The sequence below is a fragment of the Paroedura picta genome, chromosome 14, assembly GCF_049243985.1.
Source record: "Paroedura picta isolate Pp20150507F chromosome 14, Ppicta_v3.0, whole genome shotgun sequence".
Classification (NCBI taxonomy): domain Eukaryota; kingdom Metazoa; phylum Chordata; class Lepidosauria; order Squamata; family Gekkonidae; genus Paroedura; species Paroedura picta.
In genome coordinates, this window is record NC_135382.1 from 1861981 (window position 1) to 1885687 (window position 23707).

The 23707-nt window shown below is 45.9% G+C and overlaps 1 protein-coding gene across 2 annotated transcripts in view; it reads right to left on the bottom strand.

Moving 5' to 3' along the window:
* Positions 1–3477: 3477 nt before the first annotated feature.
* Positions 3478–23707, bottom strand: part of LPCAT1 (lysophosphatidylcholine acyltransferase 1) — a 157258-nt gene continuing 137028 nt past the window's right edge. Inside the window, exons 14-15 of one of the 2 annotated variants that reach the window (XR_013226574.1) lie at positions 13999–22313; positions 3478–13820 (exon numbers count right to left, since the gene is read on the bottom strand). Coding sequence is in view for 1 of the 2 variants with exons in the window: in XM_077310364.1 (XP_077166479.1) it covers positions 22138–22313 (176 nt within the window). In the remaining variant the exon portion in view is untranslated. Of the gene's footprint in view, positions 13821–13872; positions 22314–23707 lie in introns of those variants that run through there. The other variant, XM_077310364.1, reaches the window with a different exon arrangement.

Here is a 23707-nt window from a genome sequence, read left to right on the forward strand (position 1 = left end):
AAGCCAGGAGGGCCACAGCTTCCCTGTCCACAGTGTTGTTCCCTCCAGATAGCCAGACTTGGGGCTGATAGCTTCTGTCTTGCATGGTGCTGCTCACCTCCACGCACGGTGAAACTGCCTTGAAGGGACACCTCTGACTGCTCAACCTTGCTAAGCTTTCTTCTGCGGAGGCAGCATTTGACCGAGGAACATGTGAGCCAGTATTCTCTCGTGGGAGCAGCCGCTCCAGGGCATCCCCCCAGCAGTAAGATCGAACATGTGAACTTGTATTCTCAGCAATGCAAAGTTGTGCAGTCTTTGCGCTCTGAATTGTGATGGGTACATGCGCACACAAGAAGGGAGATGCAGGGCGGTCGCTGACTTGGTCTGAAGCAGCAGAACAATGTTGGAGTCTAGGGGCACCAGAAGACTAGCCCAGTTTTATGTTGTGCGTAAACTTTCATAAGCATGTAGCTGTGTGTATATATGTGTGTGCGTGTGTATACAACACACACACACACACATATATGTAGTAAATAAAATATAAATGTGTTTATATGAAGTCTGAGTTCATATGAAAGCTGTTAGTGAAGATTTACTGCCATTCACAGATCTTGACACCTGCCTTGATCCAATCTCGGCTATAATGGTCCAGTTACTCGTGCCTCTTGTCTTGGCAGCCCTTCCTGGCCCACCCTGAAGGAGTATGCATGCTCACAAAAGAAGTATGCAGCACACCTTGAATAAAACTTGGTGGGGCTTAAAGATGCCACTGGACTCCCCTTTGTTCCGCTGGTTCAGACCAACAGGGTGACCCATCTGAACCTTGGCTTCTTGACCAGCTTTTCATAGGCCGTCTGTTGAGCAGTTCCTGTAGCAGTTCTTGTCACCTCTTTTGTGTCTTTACTCTTCAAATTCTGTGTTTTATTCTGAACCGTGAGCCCGCTCAGGGGTTGCCAACCTCCAGGCGGGGCCTGCAGAGCTCCTGGAATTGCTGCTCAAATCCAAACGAGAAAGATCAGCTGCCCAGGCAGAAAGGGCTGCGTTGGAGGGCGGACTGCACCCTTTGGACGCCCCTCTACCAAACCTCACTTTCTCTGGGCTCGGCTAGCCCAGTCTGCTGCTTGGCTGGTGACGTCTGCCCCTCGAAGCCTGAGGCCCACTGCTGGCAACTGCCCTCCCTGTTTTCCCCAAAGCCAAATCACCATTGCCTAATAAAACCACAAAGCCTAGTGTCCCCCCCCCCCCAAAAAAAAAGTCTCACTGTCTACTTTCCTGTAAACCTTTTGTCTGCAAACTCCCAAGCTAACTCCACTTGAAATTTTGGGCCACTTATGCCTTTTATTTCCTAGGGCCTTCATGGAAACACTGATTTTTATTTATCAGGACAGGTTTGAGTAAAGTCACTTCAGCCCCTCTATCTCTCCAGCCAGTTGCTTGTTCTCCATTTACAGTTACAGGGTCTAAATATTCCTTGTTTAGATCTTTCTGCACTTTCCAGACTCAAAAGATCCTTGCTGGTCTGTCTGTTTATTTGCAGAAATTTAAAAAAAACATTGGTTGCTGGTAAGGGCTGTCCAGAGCTCAGCCCAGGTGAGACACACCTGCGCTCTTCCACCCCAGTCTCAGGCTGCAAGCCTCTACCATGGTCCCTACTGTCATTGCTTACCTCTAGAGATCAGGTCTGCAGGCAAAACTTGCTGCTTTGGAGGATGGACTCTGAGGCATGGGAATGATTTGAGGTCTTGCCTCCAACCCTCAAGGAATGTTTCCAATCCAGGGTAGCTAACCTCCAGGTGGAGCCTGGAGATTTCCTAGAATTACAGCTTATCTCCAGACTATAATGATCAGCTCTCCAGGCTGCCTTGGAGGGTAGATAGGGCTGTTGTGCAAAAGAAACATTTGAGGCCTCCCACAAAAGTTGTTGTGGAGATGAAACACTTGAGGCCTACTGCACAGGGTTGTTGTGCAGATGAAACAGGAGACAAAAGAAACCCCACAACTGCATAATTTCATTTGGGCCTAGCAACTAGTCTTAAGTGCTTCTTTTCACAACTGGGAAATTAATGATTATCGTGGACAGTTTTATTTCTCCAATGTTCTTTGTGAACTGCAACTTAACTCAAAAGGACCGATTAGCTGTTTTAACAAAGAATTATCATATGGCATTATATGGCTTAATTTGGATATTGACACAGTTTACTAATTTGCCACAATTTATTTTGCCTTATATCACCACAGTTAAGATGGTTGTTCATTAGTCTGAAGAAGAGTACGTGCACGCAAAAGCTCACGCCTTGAATAAATATTCGTTGGTGGATTCAATTTTTGTTAAGCATTTAAATAGACACTCTAAGCAATTAAGTTAACCAGCAGAAGAAGTTTATAGCATTTAATTGAAATCCTGGGCCCCTTTGGTAGCTAGTTCTGCAGATTTAGGGTAGACAACCAAATGTTAGCTGTAGTTGTAGACCATATTTTAAGAAAAATTGATTTCATCATCCTATTTAGTAAATTTTTCAAAAGACTAATTCATTCACATACCCATCCGTCCTCCAATATGTACAAGGATAAGATTAATCAGGTTTGCTCCCTGGAAAATAAAGAAATTAACTGTCCCTATGTTCTCCATTGAGATTCATGGTCTCATGGACATCTGAACCGCCTAAGTCCAAGACGCCAGTTTCCTCACTGGCTTCATCAATACTGATCATGAGGTCCAAAGCATAAATCCTCTACCTGGAACCTAATGCCTAGGAACCAGACACCCTCTCTTTACTCCTTTGCTATGAAGCACTGCCAGCCCAAAGAGAAGTTCAAGGGACTGGGTTCTAATTATACAATGTCTCATGGCTCATTTCAAAGAATAGAATCCTAGAGTGGGAAAGGGCCATGCAGGCCATCTAGTCCCACCCCTGCTCAAGGCAGGATCAGCCTCAACCATCTAGGAGAAGGATCTGTCCAGCCACTGCTTGAAGACCCCCAGTGAGGGGGAGTTCCCCACCTCCTTAGGCAGCCCCTTCCACTGCTGAACTAGACTCCTAGAATCCTAGAGAGGGAAGGGGCCATGCAGGCCATCTAGTCCCACCCCTGCTCAAGGCAGGATCAGCCTCAAGCATCCAGGAGAAGGATCTGTCCAGCCGCTGCTTGAAGACCCTCAGTGAGGGGGAGCTCCCCACCTCCTTAGGCAGCCCACTCCACTGCTGAACTACTCTGTGAATTTTTTTCCTGCTAATCTAGCCAACATCATTCTCCATGTAGTTTAAACCCATTACTGTGGGTCCTATCCTGGGATGCCAGCATTAGAACACTTCACTTGTGTGAAAGAAAGCCCAAACTATTTGCATTTCCCCTCTTCTTTTAATTTGTCTCCACGATGAAAATTCCGTTTACAATAAGCCAGTCAACTGGGGGTGGGGGATCCAACTGGGCAAACTGAGCAGTAGTAGATAATTAAAATGAGACCATTTAAATCATTTTATAAATAAACACCCGCTGTATTGTAAATAAAATCAGCATGTTTTATAAGGGTAAACCATAAATGCCATTATTATTACTTTGTTCCTTGGCTTGGCTTAATCTATAACACGTTACAATGAGTAACAAAGACATCAGAATTCCACTCACTTAATGGTTACAAAAAGAGATTGCTCAAAGTGAGGTATTTCCTTTAGGAAATCAGTGAATATTACTGATACCAGGTACAGAAGGACTGTATAAACTTGAGACAACGTACAAAAAAGCAACATTCTCTGAGAGACTGTGTTGGGTTTCTTACGTATTTTAAGAAAGACAACATAATGAGGTTTTCCAGAACTGAAACACAACTAGATTTGCATTCCAAGCTTCACACACAATGACACCATGGAGCCATCCTTTGGGTGCAACAGTTGGTGGGCTGTTGTATCTGCTTGTGTAGCAAGTTGGGGGCTTGGCTGGAAATCTAGTTGAAGTGTTTCTGTCTGTACTCCAGTTACTTCATTCCTTAATCCTGGAAAACAACAGTAGCTGTACATATATGCAACAGAAACCCAGTGAAAAGTACACATCATAAGAAATAGTGTTTGTTCGAGGATTTCTAGCTTAATCAGTACAATACATTATGTGTAAGAGAACACAAAGATACAGCAGTAGAAACGTGTCCCCAGAATCAGAGTATTTCCTCACTCCTCAAACACGGAAGAGCCAGTTCAGCAACACTGACTGCTATGGAATGCAGAGCACGAATTTAAGTCTCAGTGACGGAATAGGCTGGTATCCCCTCATTAAGTAGCATAATTCAGAAAATAGGGAAGTCTCATTGGTCCAGCTAGAGAGGTAAGCTTTTAGGCAGTGACCCACACTGGCTAAAGCAGTATCCACTCTGACTGTTAACAAGATTAAGAATTTCTCTCCAAACTGAGTTATTTACATTTCAAAAATTAAATATGTATTAATATTAGACACAATATAAAAACAAAACACACCAACTTGACCCTGCTTTCATGATAATTTCAAAAGGTGTAAACGATTTTAAACAAATGTGTTTGTAAGACACCCGCCCATAAGCCTGTCTCCATTATGCCTATGAAGGTATCAAGAATTGCGCAATGATTTAGAAAATGGTCCCACTGCAACATTCTTGGAGAGAGTTTCAATACATTGCTGTAACTTGGAAGTTATAAAGTACTTCATATAAAGCTAGTAGATGTGTAGGCTCACAGATGTAGCTGCTTAACCTTGGTCCTTAAGTTATAAACATCAGGTTGTTTTTTTTTAAAGAGAAGCTAAATACATATTAAAATTCTAATGTATAACAATTATTACTTTAAAGAGCTCTTCTCAAAAAGTAATTATAGAAAAAGTACAATCTTAATGTAAACAGAATACAAGAACACTTCACTAATACACCACATTGATATTTCAAATGTATCTTATTACTTGTAAAATCCTATCCATTGGAGGATATTATCCATTTTTAAAATTTAGGAATGTTCAAATATAATGCAGGCTTTTTACATACTTCTGTCCTTCCAAGTAGAGAGCAGACTGATGTTCACCAAGCCAGACAAGAAACGTGGAAAGTGAGAGCAATCAAGATTGTCACAGTTGTTGCCTCATTATCTGAAGCACCTGCTGTCTTAGCATCACGTGGGTGTTACAGAATGCCCTTCACACAGTCCCAGGGTGAGAGAGGACTTGCAAAACCAGGTAGGTCTGCTCAGTTTCTAGTGCAGGGGTTCCCAAACTTTTTGAGTTTAGTGGTTGCCTTTGGAATTCTGAGCCAAATTGGTGGGTGCAGTTGCTAAATGGCTGCCCCAAGAGGCAAATGTCAGGAAGTGTGGACCTGTGGAACTCTGAGAGTAACTTTTCAGCATTTCAGGAAGAAACTCTGTTTAGCAAGATGTCTTTTCAACGGAATGTATCGGCTAAAAATATTTTCTTGAATATGCCTTCGATCACACAATAAAGATCCTTGTGCTATGGTGGCAACTACTGTCAAAGTAACTTTTTAAAAATCTGCACAGCCAATCAGATTTCCAAAGAGGAAAGAAGCCCTGCTGGGCAAAAGTCCCACCTGTCCCCACCCAATTCCTAAAAATGGTTGGCAGATGCCATGGCACCCCTGGGCACCCCTGTTCTAGTGACATGTCAACATGCACCTTGTGGGTGGAATTCTGGCCCTTCTCTTGCTCACAGAAATATTGAGGGATGGCTGGGATGGGCGCAAATACCATTTCCAAATGCAATAAAAGATTTGTGTATATCCAGTGGGGTTTCTAACTTTTCCCTTTGGGTCAGAACAATTATTCCCCACTGCAAACCCTCCTAAGAAACAGCTTGATGGAGTGGTTATGAGCGTGGACTTCTAATCTGGCGAGCCAGGTTTGATACCCTGCTCCTCCTTCACATGCAGCCAGATGGGTGACCTTGGGCTCACCACAGCACTGACAAAGCTGTTCTGACCAAGCAGGAATCTCAGGGCTCTCTCAGCCTCACAGAGTGTCTGTTGTGGGGAGAGGAAAGGCGATTGGAAGCTGTTTTGAGTGTCTTTGAAGGAGTGAAAAGTGGCATGTAACCAACTCTTCTAAGTTTCAAATGCACTGTGCCATATAGGATGGAGCAATGTGGGGATGGTGGAGTGCAAAATTAATTATGAGGCTCTTTGGATCTTGACGGCAAGTTCCAGAGATGATTGCAACCCATACAAAGCATATTAGCCCTGGACAGGTAGTTTCCTCATTTCCTGCAAAGTGAAAGTGGAAATCCTGCAGAAAATGTCTACAGACAGGAAAGTAGAAACACGGCCTAGAATCAAAACTCTGCATGAGAAACTACATTCAAAATGACAGTCCGACTTCTGCCCTACAAGCCCCTTCATCATTCTAGACTGCTCTCTGTCACTTTCAGCTCTATGCTGTAATATTATGTTCAGTTGAGAGGTTCTGGAAGGGCGAAATGGCCTATAAATGACAGTGGACCCCCCCCCCCCCCGAGCAAAGGAAACAGAATAGAAACAAGGGAGGAAGACCCTCAACAGCCTCATATGAAATGGCTGAAACGACATTAAGAAGCTCTGCCTGCACCATAACCCCAGTGATAAGACACTGTCTAGGAATTCTGATGTTCCACATACGGAAAACCTAACATCTACAGTCTTCCTTCCAAAGCTTTCAGACTTGCAAAGACTACATTGGGAAGATTGACAATAAGCCTTGAAACCTTATCAGAAGAAAAGGTTGCTGGAATGCAATTGGATTTCATAATGACCTGGAAGAGAAGTTGATCTTTCAAGATGTTTCACAACTGACTGAGAATTTCCTAAACAAGGTCAGTGGTCTATGGCAGCGGTCCCCAACCCCCAGGGACCGGGACCGGTCTGTGGATCAGTCAGTACCAGGCCGCGGCTCCGCCTCACCCTCTTCCCTGGCTGCTGCCTCAGGGGCTGCCCTGCCACTCTGCCACCGGCTCACCTTTGATGCTCTCCGTCGGCTGCCATGGCTGGGGCTCCCCCACGGCGTGGCACTGCGCAGCTGCTGCTGGCAGTGCCCCCCAGCGGGCGGAGGGAAGTCAGGGATGCCAGCAGGAAAGCAAGCGGAGCAGGGGCTCAGCCAGCGGTGACATCCCTCAGCAAAAGACTATCCCCCCCCCCGGCCTCAGTAAAATTGTCAAGCGTTGACCAGTCCCCGGTGATAAAAAGGTTGGGGACCACTGGTCTATGGTCAGTCCATGGGTAGTCACATGCCATGCAGAGTCATAGTGGGATGAAGAAAAAGGAGTTGATTTCTTGTACTCTGCTTTTTACTACCCAACGGCATCTCAAAGCAGCTTACAATCGCTTACCCTTCTGCTCCCACAACTGACATCCTGCGAGGCTGAGAAAACTGGGACTGGCCCTGGGTCACCCAGCTGGATGCCTGTGGAGGAGGAGTGGGGAATCAAACCCGGTTCTCCAGATCAGAGGCCGCCACTCTTACCCATGACACCCTGCTGGCTCCCACTATACTGAACCTAGATACTGGGTATTGTTCAACGGTTTTAGCCATGATCTGGATGAGGGGATGGAGGGACTATCCATTAAATTTGCAGATGACACCAAATTGGGAGAAGTATCGAACACCCCAGAAGACAGAAATAGAATTCAACAATATCTAAACATGCTGGAAAAGTCGGCACATGAGAACAAAATGCAATTCAATAAGTAGTCCAAAGCAGTGGTCCCCAACCTGCGGGCCGCGGCTCCCTCTCCCCGCCCCCTGCCCCTCCCACAGTAAAAAACTTCCCAGGCCGCAAGCTTGCAGCCCGGGAAGCTTCTTACTGCGGGAGGGCAGGGAGAGGGAATCAGGGCTGCGCATTGTGCATGCGCGGCCGAAATCGTGCATGTGCGGCACTTTTGCGCATGCGTGAAAGTGCCGTGCATGCACGATTTTGGCAGCGCATGGTGCATGCGCAATGCATGGGCGCGACCCGCGCATGCGCAGCCCCGCAGGCACAGCCCGCTGCCCTGCCGGTCCCCAGCCTCAGAAAGGTTGGAGACCACTGGTCCAAAGTTCTACATCTAGCACACAGGAATGTGCAGCATTCTTACTGAATGGGAGATACCCTTCTGGGTAAGCTAAATATGAACAGATTGAACATGTAAGCTAAATATGAACAGATTGTCTGATGCGGTGGAAAAGAACGCAAATGCAGTCTTGGACTGTATCAAGAGAGGCATTATATCAAAATCACAAGCTGTCATAGATTCAAGTGGGTAGCCGTGTCGGTTGGAAGCAGCAGAACAAATTTTGAGTCCAGTGGCACCTTTATGTCATAGTCCAACTTTGGCCAGACCACATCTGGAGTACTGTATACATTTCTGGAGGCCTCACTTCAAGAAGGATGTCAACAAAATTAAAAGGGTGCAGAGGAGGCAAACGGGTGGCAAGTTACAGTAGATGAGCAATAGGGTTGTGAGTGTCCTGCATAGTGCAGGGAGTTGGACTAGATGACCCATGAGGTCCCTTTCCAAGCCTAGTATTCTATGATTCTATGATCTATGATTCTATGAGAACAACAAGGATGATCAAGGGCCCTATGAAGAAAGGCTGAGAAATTTGGAAATGTTCAGCCTAGAGAAAAGAAGGTTGAGAGGGGACAACAGGCAAGAGTTGGTGGATGAGGTGAAGGAGGTGGGGACCCTAGGGGGAAGTGACCATGTCCTCATAGAATTCCTTTTGAGATGGGGAGCCAAGGAAGCTTGTAGCCAGATGTGGATGTTGGATTTTCGTAGGGCAAACTTTAATAAACTCAGAGACATGATGGGTGTCATACCATGGACGAGAATGATGGAAGGGAAGGGAGCATGTGAAGGATGGGCGCTACTCAAACAAGAGCTATTGCATGCTCAATCAATGACTATCCCAGAAAGACGAAAACACTGCAGGAGCTCTAAGAAGCCTATTTGGATGAACAGAGAACTTCAAGAGGAACTAAGAAATAAAAGGAAAATGTTCAGGAAATGGAGGGAAGGACAGAGCTCTAAAGAAGAGTACCTACAGGTTACTAGGCACTGTAGATGAATCATCAGAAAAGCCAAAGCTGAGAGTGAGCTAAGATTGGCCAGGGAAGCCCATTGTAACAAGAAAAGATTTTTCAGTTATGTGAGGAGCAAATGTAAAGTAAAGGAGGCAATAGGCCCACTGTTGGGAGAGGATGGACAAACTCTAACAGAGGATGCAGAGAAAGCAGAAAGGCTTAGTGCCTATTTTACATCTGTTTTTCCCCACAGGTCAAAAGGTTTAGGCACATCTAGAGATGGCTGTAGCCAAAGGATAGTGTCTGGGTGGCAGGTTGACATGGATAGAGAGGTTGTCGAGAGGCATTTAGCTGCACTGGATGAGTTCAAATCCCCTGGGCCGGATGAAATGCACCCAAGAGTGCTCAAAGAACTTTCCGGAGAACTTGCAGAACCCTTGTCCATCATCTTCGGGACCTCTTTAAGGACTGGAGATGTCCCGGAGGACTGGAAGAGCAAATCATAGAATCATAGAGTTGGAAGGGGCCATACAGGCCATCTAGTCCAACCCCCTGCTCAATGCAGGATTAGCCCTAAGCATCCTAAAGCAAATGTTATTCCGATCTTCAAAAAAGGGAGGAAGGATGACCTGGGAAACTACAGACCAGTGAGTCTGACCTCTGTTGTGGGGAAGATAAGGGAGCAGATATTAAAGGGTGCAATCTGCAAACATCTGGAGGACAATTTGGTGATCCAAGGAAGTCAGCATAGATTTGTCTCCAACAAGTCTTGTCAGACCAACCTGGTTTTTTGACCAAGTAACAGGTTTGCTGGATCATGGAAATTCGGTTGATGTTGTTTACTTGGATTTTAGTAAAGCTTTTGATAAGGTTCCCCATGATGTTCTGATGGATAAGTTGAAGGACTGCAATCTGGATTTTCAGATAGTTAGGTGGATAGGGAATAGGTTAGAGAACCGCACTCAAAGAGATGTTGTTAATGGTGTTTCATCAGACTGGAGAGAGGTGAGTAGCGGGGTACCTCAGGGCTCGGTGCTCAGTCTGGTACTTTTTAACATATTTATTAATGATCTAGATGAGGGGGTGGAGGGACTACTCATCAAGTTTGCAGATGACACCAAATTGGGAGGACTGGCAAATACTCTGGAAGATAGAGACAGAGTTCAACGAGATCTGAACACAATGGAAAAATGGGCAAATGAGAACAAGATGCAATTTAATAAAGATAAGTTCTGCATCTTTAATAAAGATAAATTCTGCATCTGGGTCAGAAAATGAAAAGCATGCCTACTAGATGGGGGATACGCTTCTAGGTAACACTGTGTATGAACGAGACCTTGGGGTACTTGTGGATTGTAAACTAAACATGAGCAGGCAGTGTGATGCAGCGGTAAAAAAGGCAAATGCCATTTTGGGCTGTATCAACAGGGGCATCACATCAAAATCACAAGATGTCATAGTCCCATTGTATATGGCACTGGTCAGACCACACCTGGAGTACTGTGTGCAGTTCTGGAGGCCTCACTTCAAGAAGGACGTTGGTAAAATTGAAAGGGTACAGAGGAGAGCAACGAAGATGATCTGGGGCCAAAGGACCAAGTCCTATGAAGATAGGTTGAGGAGCTTGGGAATGTTCAGCCTGGAGAAAAGGAGATTGAGAGGGGACATGATAGCCCTCTTTAAGTATCTGAAAGGTTGTTACTTGGAGGAGGGAAGGATGCTGTTTCCGTTGGCCGCAGAGGAGGGGAGACGCAGTAATGGGTTTAAACTACAAGTACAACGATATAGGCTAGATATCAGGAAAAAAAAATTCACAGAGTAGTTCAGCAGTGGAATAGGCTGCCTAAGGAGGTGGTGAGCTCCCCCTCACTGGCAGTCTTCAAGCAAAGGTTGGATACACACTTTTCTTGGATGCTTTAGGATGCTTAGGGCTGATCTTGCACTGAGCAGGGGGTTGGACTAGATGGGCTGAATGGCCCCTTCCCACTCTATGATTCTTTGAAGAAGTAAACTTCAAAACTAAAGAAGGCAAAATATTTTTGTTGGAAAACAATTATGGTTGCCAAATGAAGCTTTCCATGGCATTGAGCATGTGATGGACAGATAAAAACATTTGGGCATTTAGCAAGAGTTATAACTAAGGGAGGGGGTAAGGAAGCTTAAACAGAATAACAACCTGACCCTGGCTGGGAGAAAGACAATTTGTAACAGAGAGTCTTGAGTAGAGCTATAGTTATAAAATTGCATGTAAACAGACAATTTTTGTGTTTAACCCACAATTAACAGGCTTCCTTGGGAGGTGGTGGGTTCTATATCTTTATAATTCCAAATATGAAAACATATAATTTTTTTCATTTTTTTTAAAAGGGAAGATTTAGACTTCAACCTAAAAATAGTATATTGTCTCTGCTGAGTGCAATTCATGGTGTACTTCATAGGGGTTCTACTACAAATGCACAGTTTAGCAATTATGGATGCTTACTAGCCTATCATTTGTTACTGGAGAAAACAGGGTTGTACCTACCTTTAACTGCTGTTCATTAAATGGTCTATGCATTCACATATGGGCCGCCATCTTCACAGGCCTACCTCAGATAAGAGGTAGCAAGCTTTAACAAAATTTCTAGAAGTTTCCAAGAGTGCTCCCTTCCCATCCCAGAGGGTTACTTTCCGGTCCAAAAGTCATGTGATGTGGAGGGGGTTAGCACACTCCCCTCAGTTTTCTTCCCCTTCTGCCGGAGCAGGTGAGTCAAGCAATCGTCATCAGCCCACAGTGGGGAAGGAGGGAGGGTGTGTGACTGCACAGAAGATCACTTGATGAACAGCAGTTACAAGTAAGCGCCACCCTGTTTTCATCTTCACGGTTTCTGTGCAGTTCCACATGGGAGAATAGCAAGTTCACTCAGCATGGATGAGGGCATGGGCTACACGTGGAGGACTGATTGAAGCACTGCTTTACCCACTGCTGCTTTCCTTGGACAGTCAATGTTGGGAGAGTAGTGGCAGATGAACACGGATGGAGTGGACCAGTGGCCACTTTACAGGAAGTCCTGCAGCAAAGGCTGCTGCTGCTGCTTGTGCCCTTGAAGAGTGTGCAGAGACATTACGGGGCAATCTATTTTGGTTATTATGTATGCATGCCAAATTGCCCTAACTATCCACCTTCACAGTGTCTGAGCCAAACCAATCTGCTCTTCTTAGCCCCTTTCAAGCAAACAAAAAAATTGTATCTTGTATAAAAGCTGTCCAAATAAAACTTAAGTGTTCTGCAAGCATTCAGTGTGTGCAGTTGTTTATCCAGCTTTGACTTTGGATTTGGGAGAAAGGTGGGTAGTAATACTGTTTTTAGTAAAAACTCCACGTTAGGGTGAAGTACATCCCTGTCTGTATAGACTTGTAGGAAAGGTGGTTCCGATGATAAAGCAGCCAATGGTCCCACCCTCTGTGCTGATGTGACAGCCACTAGGGAAACAGTCTTGTAAGATAAGGCTCTTGGGGTGGCTGTTGAGCAGGGAGATGAGGATGTTTTATACTGTCTGGGAGGGAAGGATATTAAAGGGTGTACTTTTTAACTGTTTTACTGTGGGGTTGATCCTTGTAACTTGCTGCTAGTCAGCTTTCTGTGAGTGTCGAGTCATAAATCAAATCAATCAATCCAGACAAGTCTGAGTGTGACATTGGCTCAAATGGTTTATGCATCAACTGCAATAGAACAAGAGACAAACTCCATTGTGGGGCTATGGGAACAATTGGAGGGAACAAATTATTTAAACCTTTCAAAAATCTTATGGAAGAACTCTGTGAAAAAACTGATTCCCCATCAGCCCAGTCATGAAAGGCTGATATTGATGCCAAATACACTTTGATAGATGTGTTGGCAAACCCAATGTCCTTTAGATGTAATAAATACTGCAGTACGTCGTCGATTGGACAAGATTTTGTGGCCATGCCTTATTGGGTCACCCAGATGACAAATTTGCCCCATTTAGAGAAGGAAGAATGCTGAGTTGCTGGCTTCTAGAGGCCTCCAGAAGCTCCTGGACCCTGTCTCTGGCATTTGTTCGACCAACCATGCTGTGAGGCACAGCTGACTAGGCTTTGGATGGAGGCAGCTGCCCCAATGCAGAAGGTCCCCCTCCTGAGCTAGTTTCTGAGCCAGTTGGAAATGCATTAGGAAAATGCATTTGCGTCCAGAACAGCGCTATCACAATGTAGCGTGTCTGGTCTGACATCAGCTTTTCTATGTCCTTGTGTAGAAGACTGAAAGGAATGTGTAAAAGTTTTCCACTTTCTTAAGAATGCGTTCCCTATGGGAAACGTGTCTAGACCTCCCCTGGAGCAAAACTGTGGACATTTCCACAGAGCACTGTTTCTGCTCACAAATAAGTCTATGCCTGGTGTACCTCAGCACCCAAAAATGGGGTGGAGATACTTCGTACTGAGTGACCAGTCTTGGACATGTGCTGCTTAAAACATACACCAAAGTGCTTATAGTATCCTGCTATGTATTTTGCTGAAAGGTCTGTACTGTTTTTGATTGTCCAATGCCAGATTTCCATCGCTTCTTAGCACAACCTGCAAGACCCTTGTACCTCCCTGCTTCCAAATATGGTATACTGCTGACATGTTGTCTGATATCACTAATATCCTTTGTCATTTTACCAGCTCTGCAAATGAAAAGAGAACATATTTAATTGCCCGTAACACTAATATGTTAAAATGAAGGGTCATCACTACATGAGACCAATGCCCTGTTAGCGTGTTGCAAGCAGTGGGCCCTCCAACTGGACAATGAGGCATCTATAAAAAGGTGTAGATCATCCTCTAGGTCAGGGGTAGTCAACCTGTGGTCCTCCAGATGTTCATGGACTACAATTCCCATGAGCCCCTGCCAGCGAACGCTGGCAGGGGCTCATGGGAATTGTAGTCCATGGACATCTGGAGGACCACAGGTTGACTACCCCTGCTCTAGGTTACCCAGTGCCATTCCCTTACAGAACGTAGACTGGGAATACCACCAACCCAAGGACTTCAGTACAATTCTCCGTATAGAGAGCTGGAGCCATCGCTGGTATCTGCTTGGTCGCCTGGCATTGCGGATGATCGCCATGGTAGAGGCCATATGGCCCGATAGTTGCAGTCAGCAACCAATGAGGCCCCAATAAGTTCCAACGTATGTGAAGGTCATCAAATAGATTCTGCCAAATTAATGGCAAACCCCATATTAAACATACAATGTGAGATAGATGAACTAAGGCCTTCTGGGGACTGTCCAACCAATCATCTAGTTATGGACAGATGATCAGACACTTCTTATGGAGCTAAGACACCATGAGGTTTGCACACTTTGTGAAAACTCTTGGGGACATTGCTGGTAACAGCAAAAGGTCTGCCAAGGACAGCATTCTAAATTATTTAACTGATATAAACTTCTTAAGTAGTATAGATCGAGGTTAGACCTTTGGGTGCCATTCTTTTACCAATGAGAAAAATAGTTGGAGTAAAAGCCACCCGAATTCCACGAATTCCTTTGCATAGGAAGTCCGATACCTCAGTTGCGAGGTATCCCCAACCCAGTGTGGGGATGGAGAGTTGTATTCCAGGCAATGACCAGGATTGAGGTAGTACCTACATTTTATTATGGATAAAACCCACTTGTTGCTGGTAATCTTTTCCTAAACATCCACAAAACTTTGCAAATGGTTAAACAGAGTTAAACTTCCATGCTAGTCATTGCTCTGGAGTCTGCCTGGACTATTGGTTGAGCTCGGCCAGCGCGGAGTGGTGTCTTCCCTCCCCCCCCTCCCCACTCCTGCAAGAAACACTAGCAAAGGACTGACACTTCTGGTCAAAACCACGGTATGACTGTGCCTCTTGTGGGTCTATTCCATTGCCTCACATGCCCCTGAGGAGCATTAGACCCAGCTATGCCCAACGACTTAGCCTGTCGTCTGTATCATCTAATTTTCTCCAGCATCTCATTCGTCTGAGAACTGAAGAGACCTACCCCCTCAAAGGGGAGATCCTCCAATTTCCCCCTAGCGTCCACTGGTAAGGTGGAGGAGTGCAGCTACAAGAAGTGACACATGACCATTGCCCTAGCCCAATTATGGCAGTCCACATTATGCTGTGTGGCATTCACTTGTTGTCTGGCCAAGTTGCCACCCTCAGCTACCAGTGTGTCTAGAAATGGCCATAAATAACTGCAACTTCTTCCAATGCGTAACTTGATAGTGGCTCAATGCCGCAGAGGCCCATGGCTGTACAGGAATATACTTTACACCCAATGGTTTAAATCTGCCCACCATCCCGATCTAAGGGTGCCGAATGTATATCAGAACGACCTCTGGCTGGCAACACTGCCGAAAAAATGTCAGTGCGCTTGGGGCATTTTAATAAGTAGGGACATCCCTCTTCCTGTATCTTATAAAGGTTGTCTGAAGGTGGAATGTACACTAGTATGACCTAATTTCGTTCAGCCACTTTACTGATACCCCTAATGTCAGGCAAATACCCTGATGTCAGGAAAATAGAAGAGCTGCACTAGGGGGTCTCTGAAATTATCTAAATTGACCCTGCATTTCAAGTTCAGGGCAATGGTGCCGGGTCATCATAAAAGTCATAATGTCTTTTTGTTGTCAATGGCCATGGAAGACCAGTTGCCGTTGGAGAGGAGTCAGTGACGAAGGCCGTCGTCAGTCTTTGCCGAGACGGGAACCTGCGTAAGACCTCGTCAGCAGGGCATCTTGGCCTCACTTCTTCCAATACGCCAGCACTGTCATGGGCACCGATGAACGCTCCCCATGCTGTCAAAGAATGGTGTCGTCATGGTTTGAGGTCGAAAGGACAACCATTAGATTGTCAGCCAAATCCCCAGACCGGGATCTCTCTGGCTTCAGCTGCAACATTAAATGCTTAGCAATGGGTGACTTTGATTATCGGCTGTCATCATGAGGTACCAATGACCAGGACTCAGTCCATCTTCGAGAGGCTAACGGCAGGTTGCAGCTTGCTGTGTACCTTGTAGCTGCCAAAAACCCAGATGGAGGTGAGGACGGCAACAGGGATATCTCCCACGGTCAAGGAATCATTGCAGTTCCATGTTGCATCCTTCTTGGCATGAAGCAATCTTCCTTGGCGCTGATGGAGATTGTCAATGCTGAACAGCTTCACAAGCAGTAGGAGACTGGGATGTCCATGGAGACCTTTGAGGTTTTGACTTCTTCTTCTTGACTGGGGGCTCCAAAGTTGCCTATTCCAGCTGAGAAGGCTTATCAATCACTGGGGGTGGTACAGAGCTCCACGAAGACATGTCAGAGGCCCTGCTCAGCTTGTTGGTTGCCTTAAGGTCCATCTCTCATAAGGCTGTCTTCAGTCTCTAGGCCCTCTCGCCTCTGGTTTTTGGAGTCAGCCTTTTACAGGCTGCACAGGCTGAAGCAAAGTGGCCTTCCCCCCAGACAAAGGAGACGGGCCCTATGCTCATCAAGCCTGGGCCGTCTTAGCCCCACACTGACTACATTTTTAAAAGAAATCCATACTAATAACATGGTCATCTAGATTCTATCAACAATTCCTAATGTCAGTTAACTCACAAACCCTGGCTTAAATTTACCAACAGTAGCTTGCTTCTGTCATCTCCTCACGGCGGCAGAGAGGGAACTGAGTGCTAACCCCACCCATATCACGCGTCTTTTGGGTTGGAAAGTCAACTTCTGTGACAGGACAGGGGAGCACTCTTGGGAGCTTCTTAAAACGTCGTTTAAGCTTGCTAGCTCTTCTCTAATGTAGGCCTGCAAAGACCAGACCCTTGTGTGATTGCACAGAAACCACAAAGATTGAACTGTACTGTTATGATGCTGCTTTCTGTAATATGGCAATATCTGACCTCTTGATCATTCAGCAGCCTACCAAAGTATGTCTCTGGGATGACAGCTAACATAGAATCATAGAATTATAGAGTTGGAAGGGACCCCATGGGTCATCTAGTCCAACCCCCTGCATTATGCAGGACACTCACACCCCAATCGCTCACCCACTGTAACCTGCCACCCCTTTGCCTTCACAGAATCAGGCTCTCTGTCAGATGGCTATCCAGCCTTTGTTTAAAAATTCCCAATGATAGAGAACCCACCACCTCCCAAGGAAGCCTGTTACAGGACAAATACAGGACAAAATGGTATACAAAAACCAATTCCCTTTAAACAAACAAAGCAGAAAGTCCACACTTTTCTTAACACAAAGGACACACCAAGATGAGATGCTGGAACATCAGTGAACAGATCTTCAGCATGCCTTACTATTAATTAGCAGCAACAAAGGTCCCCGATTTGGTGATGTACAGCAAGGACCCCCCTTCCCCCCATTGACCATCTGAAAATGCTGCCAGTATTGAAATACCTGTGTGTGCGTGTGTGTGCTGGCACTTGAAAGGAAGGGCAGGATGGAGAGGGTGAGATGAATTCTTTGAGTGCGATCATTTTTTTCTATTTGAAGGAGTAATGTTTGAGCTATTTATTTTAAGAGGAGAAGACATGGTCATCACATACACTTTAAAGTCCATACTCCTAAGCACACTTATTAGGGAGTAAATCTTACTGTACTCAATGAGATTTATTCCTGAGTACAGTTGTTTAAGGATTACATGTTGAGGGAAGCTAATAGAAAATGTGAGGAATTCTGAGGGCCTTCTAAAATCAGAATGACCTTCAGCAATCTTATTCTTCAGTTTAATAACTGATACATTTGCTGTAGTCAGTACATCTCTCTAGAAAACAACACCTATGAGCCTCCACCGGGTCTGATCTATGTAAAGGATTATTATCATGAAACTCACCACGTATGTACATTAGAAAGATTAGCATTATTCTCAAGCTAATTCCAGCCTACTGAATATAGCTTTCATCTGCAGTTACCATATCCCACCCTATCCATGTGATTTTCAAATAAAATATATTCTTGTTGGACTCTGCATGGACTGCATTTTTTAGAATGCTAAAAGCATCCCAGGAGGAGAATTTTTTTTGCAACATTTTCTTCTCCACATGGCTTGCAAAGTCTACATTATAACTGATGAACCTAAGCAACTCTTAAAATATCTTACGTCAAAATTCATTTAGATGACACTGGGAGTATAAAAACTGCTGCAAGACTTTCTTACCCAAACAGATTGAATTCTATGCCAACAGATGAGTTGAAATACATCAAAAGGCTGTTCCCACTAACAGAAAAAAGACTGAAGTGATCATATCAGCTTTTTAAAGTAGAGAGATGTTCTTTATTCTTCTTTGGTCCCAGACTTTGGGCAGATAGAGTCAGAGTTCAACGAGATCTGAACACAATGGAAAAATGGGCAAATGAGAACAAGATGCAATTTAATAAAGATAAGTGTAAAGTTCTGATTCTGGGTCAGAAAAATGAAAAGCATGCCTACTGGATGGGGGATACGCTTCTAGGTAACACTGTATGTGAACGAGACCTTGGGGTACTTGTGGATTGTAAACTAAACATGAGCAGGCAGTGTGATGCAGCGGTAAAAAAGGCAAATGCCATTTTGGGCTGTATCAACAGGGGCATCACATTAAAATCACAAGATGTCATAGTCCCATTGTATACGGCACTGGTCAGACCACATCTGGAGTACTGTGTGCAGTTCTGGAGGCCTCACTTCAAGAAGGACGTAGATAAAATTGAAAGGGTACAGAGGAGAGCGACGAAGATGATCTGGGGCCAAGGGACCAAGCCCTATGAAGATAGGTTGAGGGACTTGGGAATGTTCAGCCTGGAGAAAAGGAGGTTGAGAGGGGACATGATAGCCCTCTTTAAGTATTTGAAAGGTTGTCACTTGGAGGAGGGCAGGATGCTGTTTCTGCTGGCTGCAGAGGAGAGGACACGCAGTAATGGGTTTAAACTTCAAGTACAACAATATAGGCTAGATATCAGGAAAAAGTTTTTCACAGTCAGAGTAGTTCAGCAGTGGAATAGGCTGCCTAAGGAGGTGGTGAGCTCCCCCTCACTGGCAGTCTTCAAGCAAAGGTTGGATACACACTTTTCTTGGATGCTTTAGGATGCTCTGGGCTGATCCTGCGTTGAGCAGGGGGTTGGACTAGATGGCCCCTTCCAACTCTGATTCCAGGAGTCTATGACATAAAGCAAGGGCACTTAGTTTGCCATTTCTAGACAACCTTTGATGACAGGCTTGGCCTTGCAACATTGAACAACTGCTCTTGGATGTTGGACATCTGAGTTCTACCTGGACTTTGTATCTTCATTCTGGCCAGGGAACATCTGGGTCAGAGAACCAGGCAATAAGGATTCGCTCCCCAGTCTTGTGCATTTTGCTCTTGGCCTACACCCCAAAGCTTTCTTGTGGGACAAGGAAGCTCTGATACGGACTTTGTAGGATCATTACAGATGAGACAAAGATTTTATGTAAACTTCCTTTTAATGTTTAGCTGATGTGGCCCTCACTATATAGTCTTGAGGAGACTAGAGGAGGCCTCCATGGGGCATCTGTGGCTTGCCGCATGATTTGGAAGCAGCCCCTTCAGTGCATGCATGTGTTGGTGGAAGACGAGGGGAGGAGCTGGGAGTCCATGAAAAAATGTAAACCAAAACTGGGTCCTCAGGTTGCTAAAGTTAAAAAAATGCAAGAGACAGTACCTTACCATTAAAAGTGGCTACCAAAGCAGGAAAAAGCAAAAAACAGGTACCGTCAGGACTGGCGAGAAGTCCTATTTAAACACTGGACAGCTGTAATTTTTGATCTCTGTATTAGCACTGTATATTTTAGATCAGTGGACCCCAACCTTTTTCGGGCTGGGGACCGGCGGGCAGCGGAGAGGGAGGCCTGGGGACCGGGGGGGGGGAGAGGGAGGCGCAGGCACTGGCCCCCACCGTGCACCCTGGCAGCCCTTTCACCTTGCTCGCCACTCTCCAGCCTCTCCTCTTGGAGCAGCCCCTGTGCTCGGCCTGGAGTAATCTGGCGCCGGAAAACTAGCACATGATTTCTCTCAGGCTATTGGGGAAGGGCTCCTCCAGGGCTTGAGGCGGAGGGGGCAGGGGCAGCGGCTGGCTCTGCGCAAGGCGCTGCACGCTGGGAGGACTGGGGCGTCGTGATGGCGGTGGCGGCAGCGGGAGCGCTGGGCAGGGAAGTGTGGGCTGGTACGAAATGCTTCCCTTTTAGCTGACACAGAGCACGGCGCGCTGCTGGATGAGCTTTTCCAACTCAGCGCGGGTGCGCTCTGGCTCTGGAGGGCGGGGGCTCGGCCATCATGCTGCTGCCTTCCCCGGGGCTTCGCTGCCCCCGTGCGCCACGCCGCCTTGGCCTCAACGCTCGCTCGCACTGCGCCAACTGGATCCTCCGCCTGCAGGCACTGCTGCTGCTGGAAGCAGCACGAGCTCCTCCCTCCCTTCCCCAAGTCGCTCATGCCGCCGCCGCCTCCACCACCACCACCCGAGCGGGACCCGCAGCTGCTTAAGGAGGCGCTGTTGCCTCCTGTAGCCTCCCTAGACTTGGCGGCTTAAGGTGGAGCAGGAGAATTCCCTCCATCCCCTTCACGGCCGTGCCACAGAGGGCTTTCTGGTCGCCTTTGTCACAAGCAGCCCTCGGAACTACATAAGGCAGCTCCACTTATAGCAGCAGGAGCGGATTTCGACAGGAAGTGGGAGAGAAGTTAGTTTCCTCCTCCCCGCTATTCTTCTGCCACACTTAGGTTTGCGCCCTCGGCCTCTTCTTAATTTCTCCAAACGGCAAAGCCTCGCCCCTTTCCCCCGCGCCCCCACCCACAGCTGATGCAAGGCGGCAGCCAGCCCCGGTTGGTTTCAAAACCACGGCCATGCCCGTCTGCCCCTCCTTACTCCCCCTCTGCCGAAGCGGCCAATCGCCCGCTAGCGCACCAGTGCCTCCCCCCTCTGCGGCCCGGTACTGAGGGCTTCACGACCCGGTACCGGTCTGCAGACCGGTGGTTGGGGAACACTGTTTTAGGTTATATTTCCAATCGTTTGTACCTGTTCTACTTATGTTGCATAACATCATTTCTATGCAGAAGGTCAGATCCACTGGAGCTCCCCAAAAATGCTTCTTTAAAAAATTATCCATGTCAGGAAAAGAGGAAAGTATCAAGAGGTGTGTGTATTTAATGACCACACTTGGAAGTACAAGAATGATGAGTTTAGAACAGAATTCAGTATGTTTCTAGCCCTTAAGGCCATGAAGATAACCCCAAAAGTAAGGCCCAATGTGTGTTTGAACACAATGCTGCCACAGGGACTGCCGGACCCCACCTGCATGTTTTTTTCTGGGATTATGTGGTCAAAGGAACATATAGTTTGGGCCTAACTTGGCAAAAAGTCCTCACTTTTTTTGGGGGGGGGGCAGAATAATTCTGCTTTCTATTTGGCAAGGATCCTGTTTCTCTGTTGTAACAGGCTCCTCCTCACTTGGAACTGCAATAAAATAATGGAAAGCATGCAAATGCAGGCTTTGGGGAGATCCTGGACTTCTGTTCTTCTTAGTGCAGAATTTGGGTTATCCTTGTGCAGATTTTACTAAGTCCACATAAAAAGCACACAACCCTTGAAACAGAAAATCTCCTTCCCCTTTTCAATATTACCATGGACTAAAAGACGTCTTACAAGGAAAATAATATCTTAGTTAAAAATATTTTTTGCATATTTTTCCTTTGAACTATTCACTGAAATGAAAACAAAAAGGGCAAATTGAGCTTCCCTTGCTCAGAAGACTGGCACAGGAGGCATTCATGACCTGTCCTCACTGATGAAGGAAACAATTTGACCCTCAGACATTCCCTAAATAGGGATAACACTAATCACCGAAGTGCACTTGACACCATAGGAGCTACAATAGTTTGTATACATGCACACTGTAGGACACTTTGTACATGAAACTAAACAAAGGGATATAAATAAGTGAGCATCTTTTTAAAGTACACAAATAATAAAGTTCATTTACATTCTTAACTTTCCAAGATGCTGATGGAAAACAAGATCTTCCCAACAGGAAGTCTGAAGATACTCACTAATGAAGTAAAATCTTCATTCACACACACAGACAGCCACACCTCTTACACAGTAGTGAGACTATGAGAAGTCAAAGACAGGACCGGCCCCTTTCACCAGAAGAGGATGGTCAGACTGTTGGGACTAATTCAGTTTCTTCTGTGAGGGATTTCTTCTGTCTTCTATATTATCTGGGCTGAAGTCTGTACAGAAACCATTAGGAGCAGGATTCTTCAAATAACTTTCTGTTTCCATCTGAGCAGGATACAAATACTCTTCAGCAAAGTTTGGAGACATTTCTACAAACCTGTGAAAATCATCTAGAAACAGATGAGAAGAAAACTTACACTTCAAGTATATTAAAATTCTTGAAGGATACTTAACAGGAAATGACCATAACACCCATTAGGTGGAAACACTAAGAGTGTCCAGAATAAAATCGAGCGTAGAAACAGAGATGGAAGGACCAGATTTCACTACCCGTCAGAGACAGGGCCATACCACCTGCAAGCGACCACTCATGGCAAGAGCCACCTCAGTGAAGTGGTTAGGAGCACGGACCGGAGTACAGCCTTCCCAGTTCCCACACTGGCTGAGTGCATGTAATGGCCACAATAAAGAACATTTTAAGAGTTGATTTCTTCATGGATTTAAATGGGGATGCCAAGAACCCAACTCTGGTTCCAGTTAGGAAAACTAGGGTGGTTTGATCATTACAATACATTTCAAAATCTACACATATGGGGCTGAGCTGACGAACAGTTTCTTCCTTTGTACCCCTGAGTGCCAGTGGCTGCTCCAGTGTACTTGTTCTAAGGTCTCTATTTAACCTTTCTTAAAGAGCTAATGGTCCATGCATCCCAAGGACTCTCCTGTCTTCAGTGATCCAATATTTGTACAGGAGTGTCGAGATTGCTAGGAGACCATGGCAGCCACCTAGCTGGACTTCTTTTAGCCAGCTTTTAAAAACCTTTTGACGTGGAGGAGCCCCTGAAATGATTTTTCTGGCTTCAAGGAGCCCCAGAAGTGATGTCAGCTGGCCACGCCTCCCTAATCACACTATCCCGGAAGTGTCACTGGAAGGAACATCGCCACTGCGTTAACAGGCAGGTTCAAGGAAGACCTGGCGGGGGGAGGAGAGCTGCCTCGGGTGGGAGGGGCCTCGGGGGGAGGGGGCCGCGAGGTGGGTGGGGCTGTCAGGAGGACCGCTAGTGCCCACTGTATTTTGGTTACAGCGGGCTTACATTCTAGCGATTTATATATTTCAGACCACCTGGCAGTTGAAAATTAAAACAATATTTTATTTATACACACGCATAAAATAGCAATTAAATATGGGGCATTCAAGCACAGTACAGGTACCGCGCCTGCCCCTTCCCAGGTCTTGAAACCATGAGATAACTCACTCATGCGCTGGAAGGAGAAGGGGGAGCAATGGAAATGGCCAGTTCCCAAGCTTGTGGCTGAGTCCATTAAGGCAGAAAGGGAAAAGCTGCAGACCAGACCCCCCCCAACCTCCCGCTCCCGGGATGGGAGATCCCTGCTGCTCCACCTCCTGGCTGCCAGCTGGACATTCTAGGATCCTAAACCTTGCTGTTCCTCCAGCATTATCCGTATTTACTTTTGCAAGACCACTTTCTTTCAAGAGTTGGAAAATAATCTCTGCACTGTAGGACCATTCCTACAACAAACAGGGTACAAGTACTTTGGATTA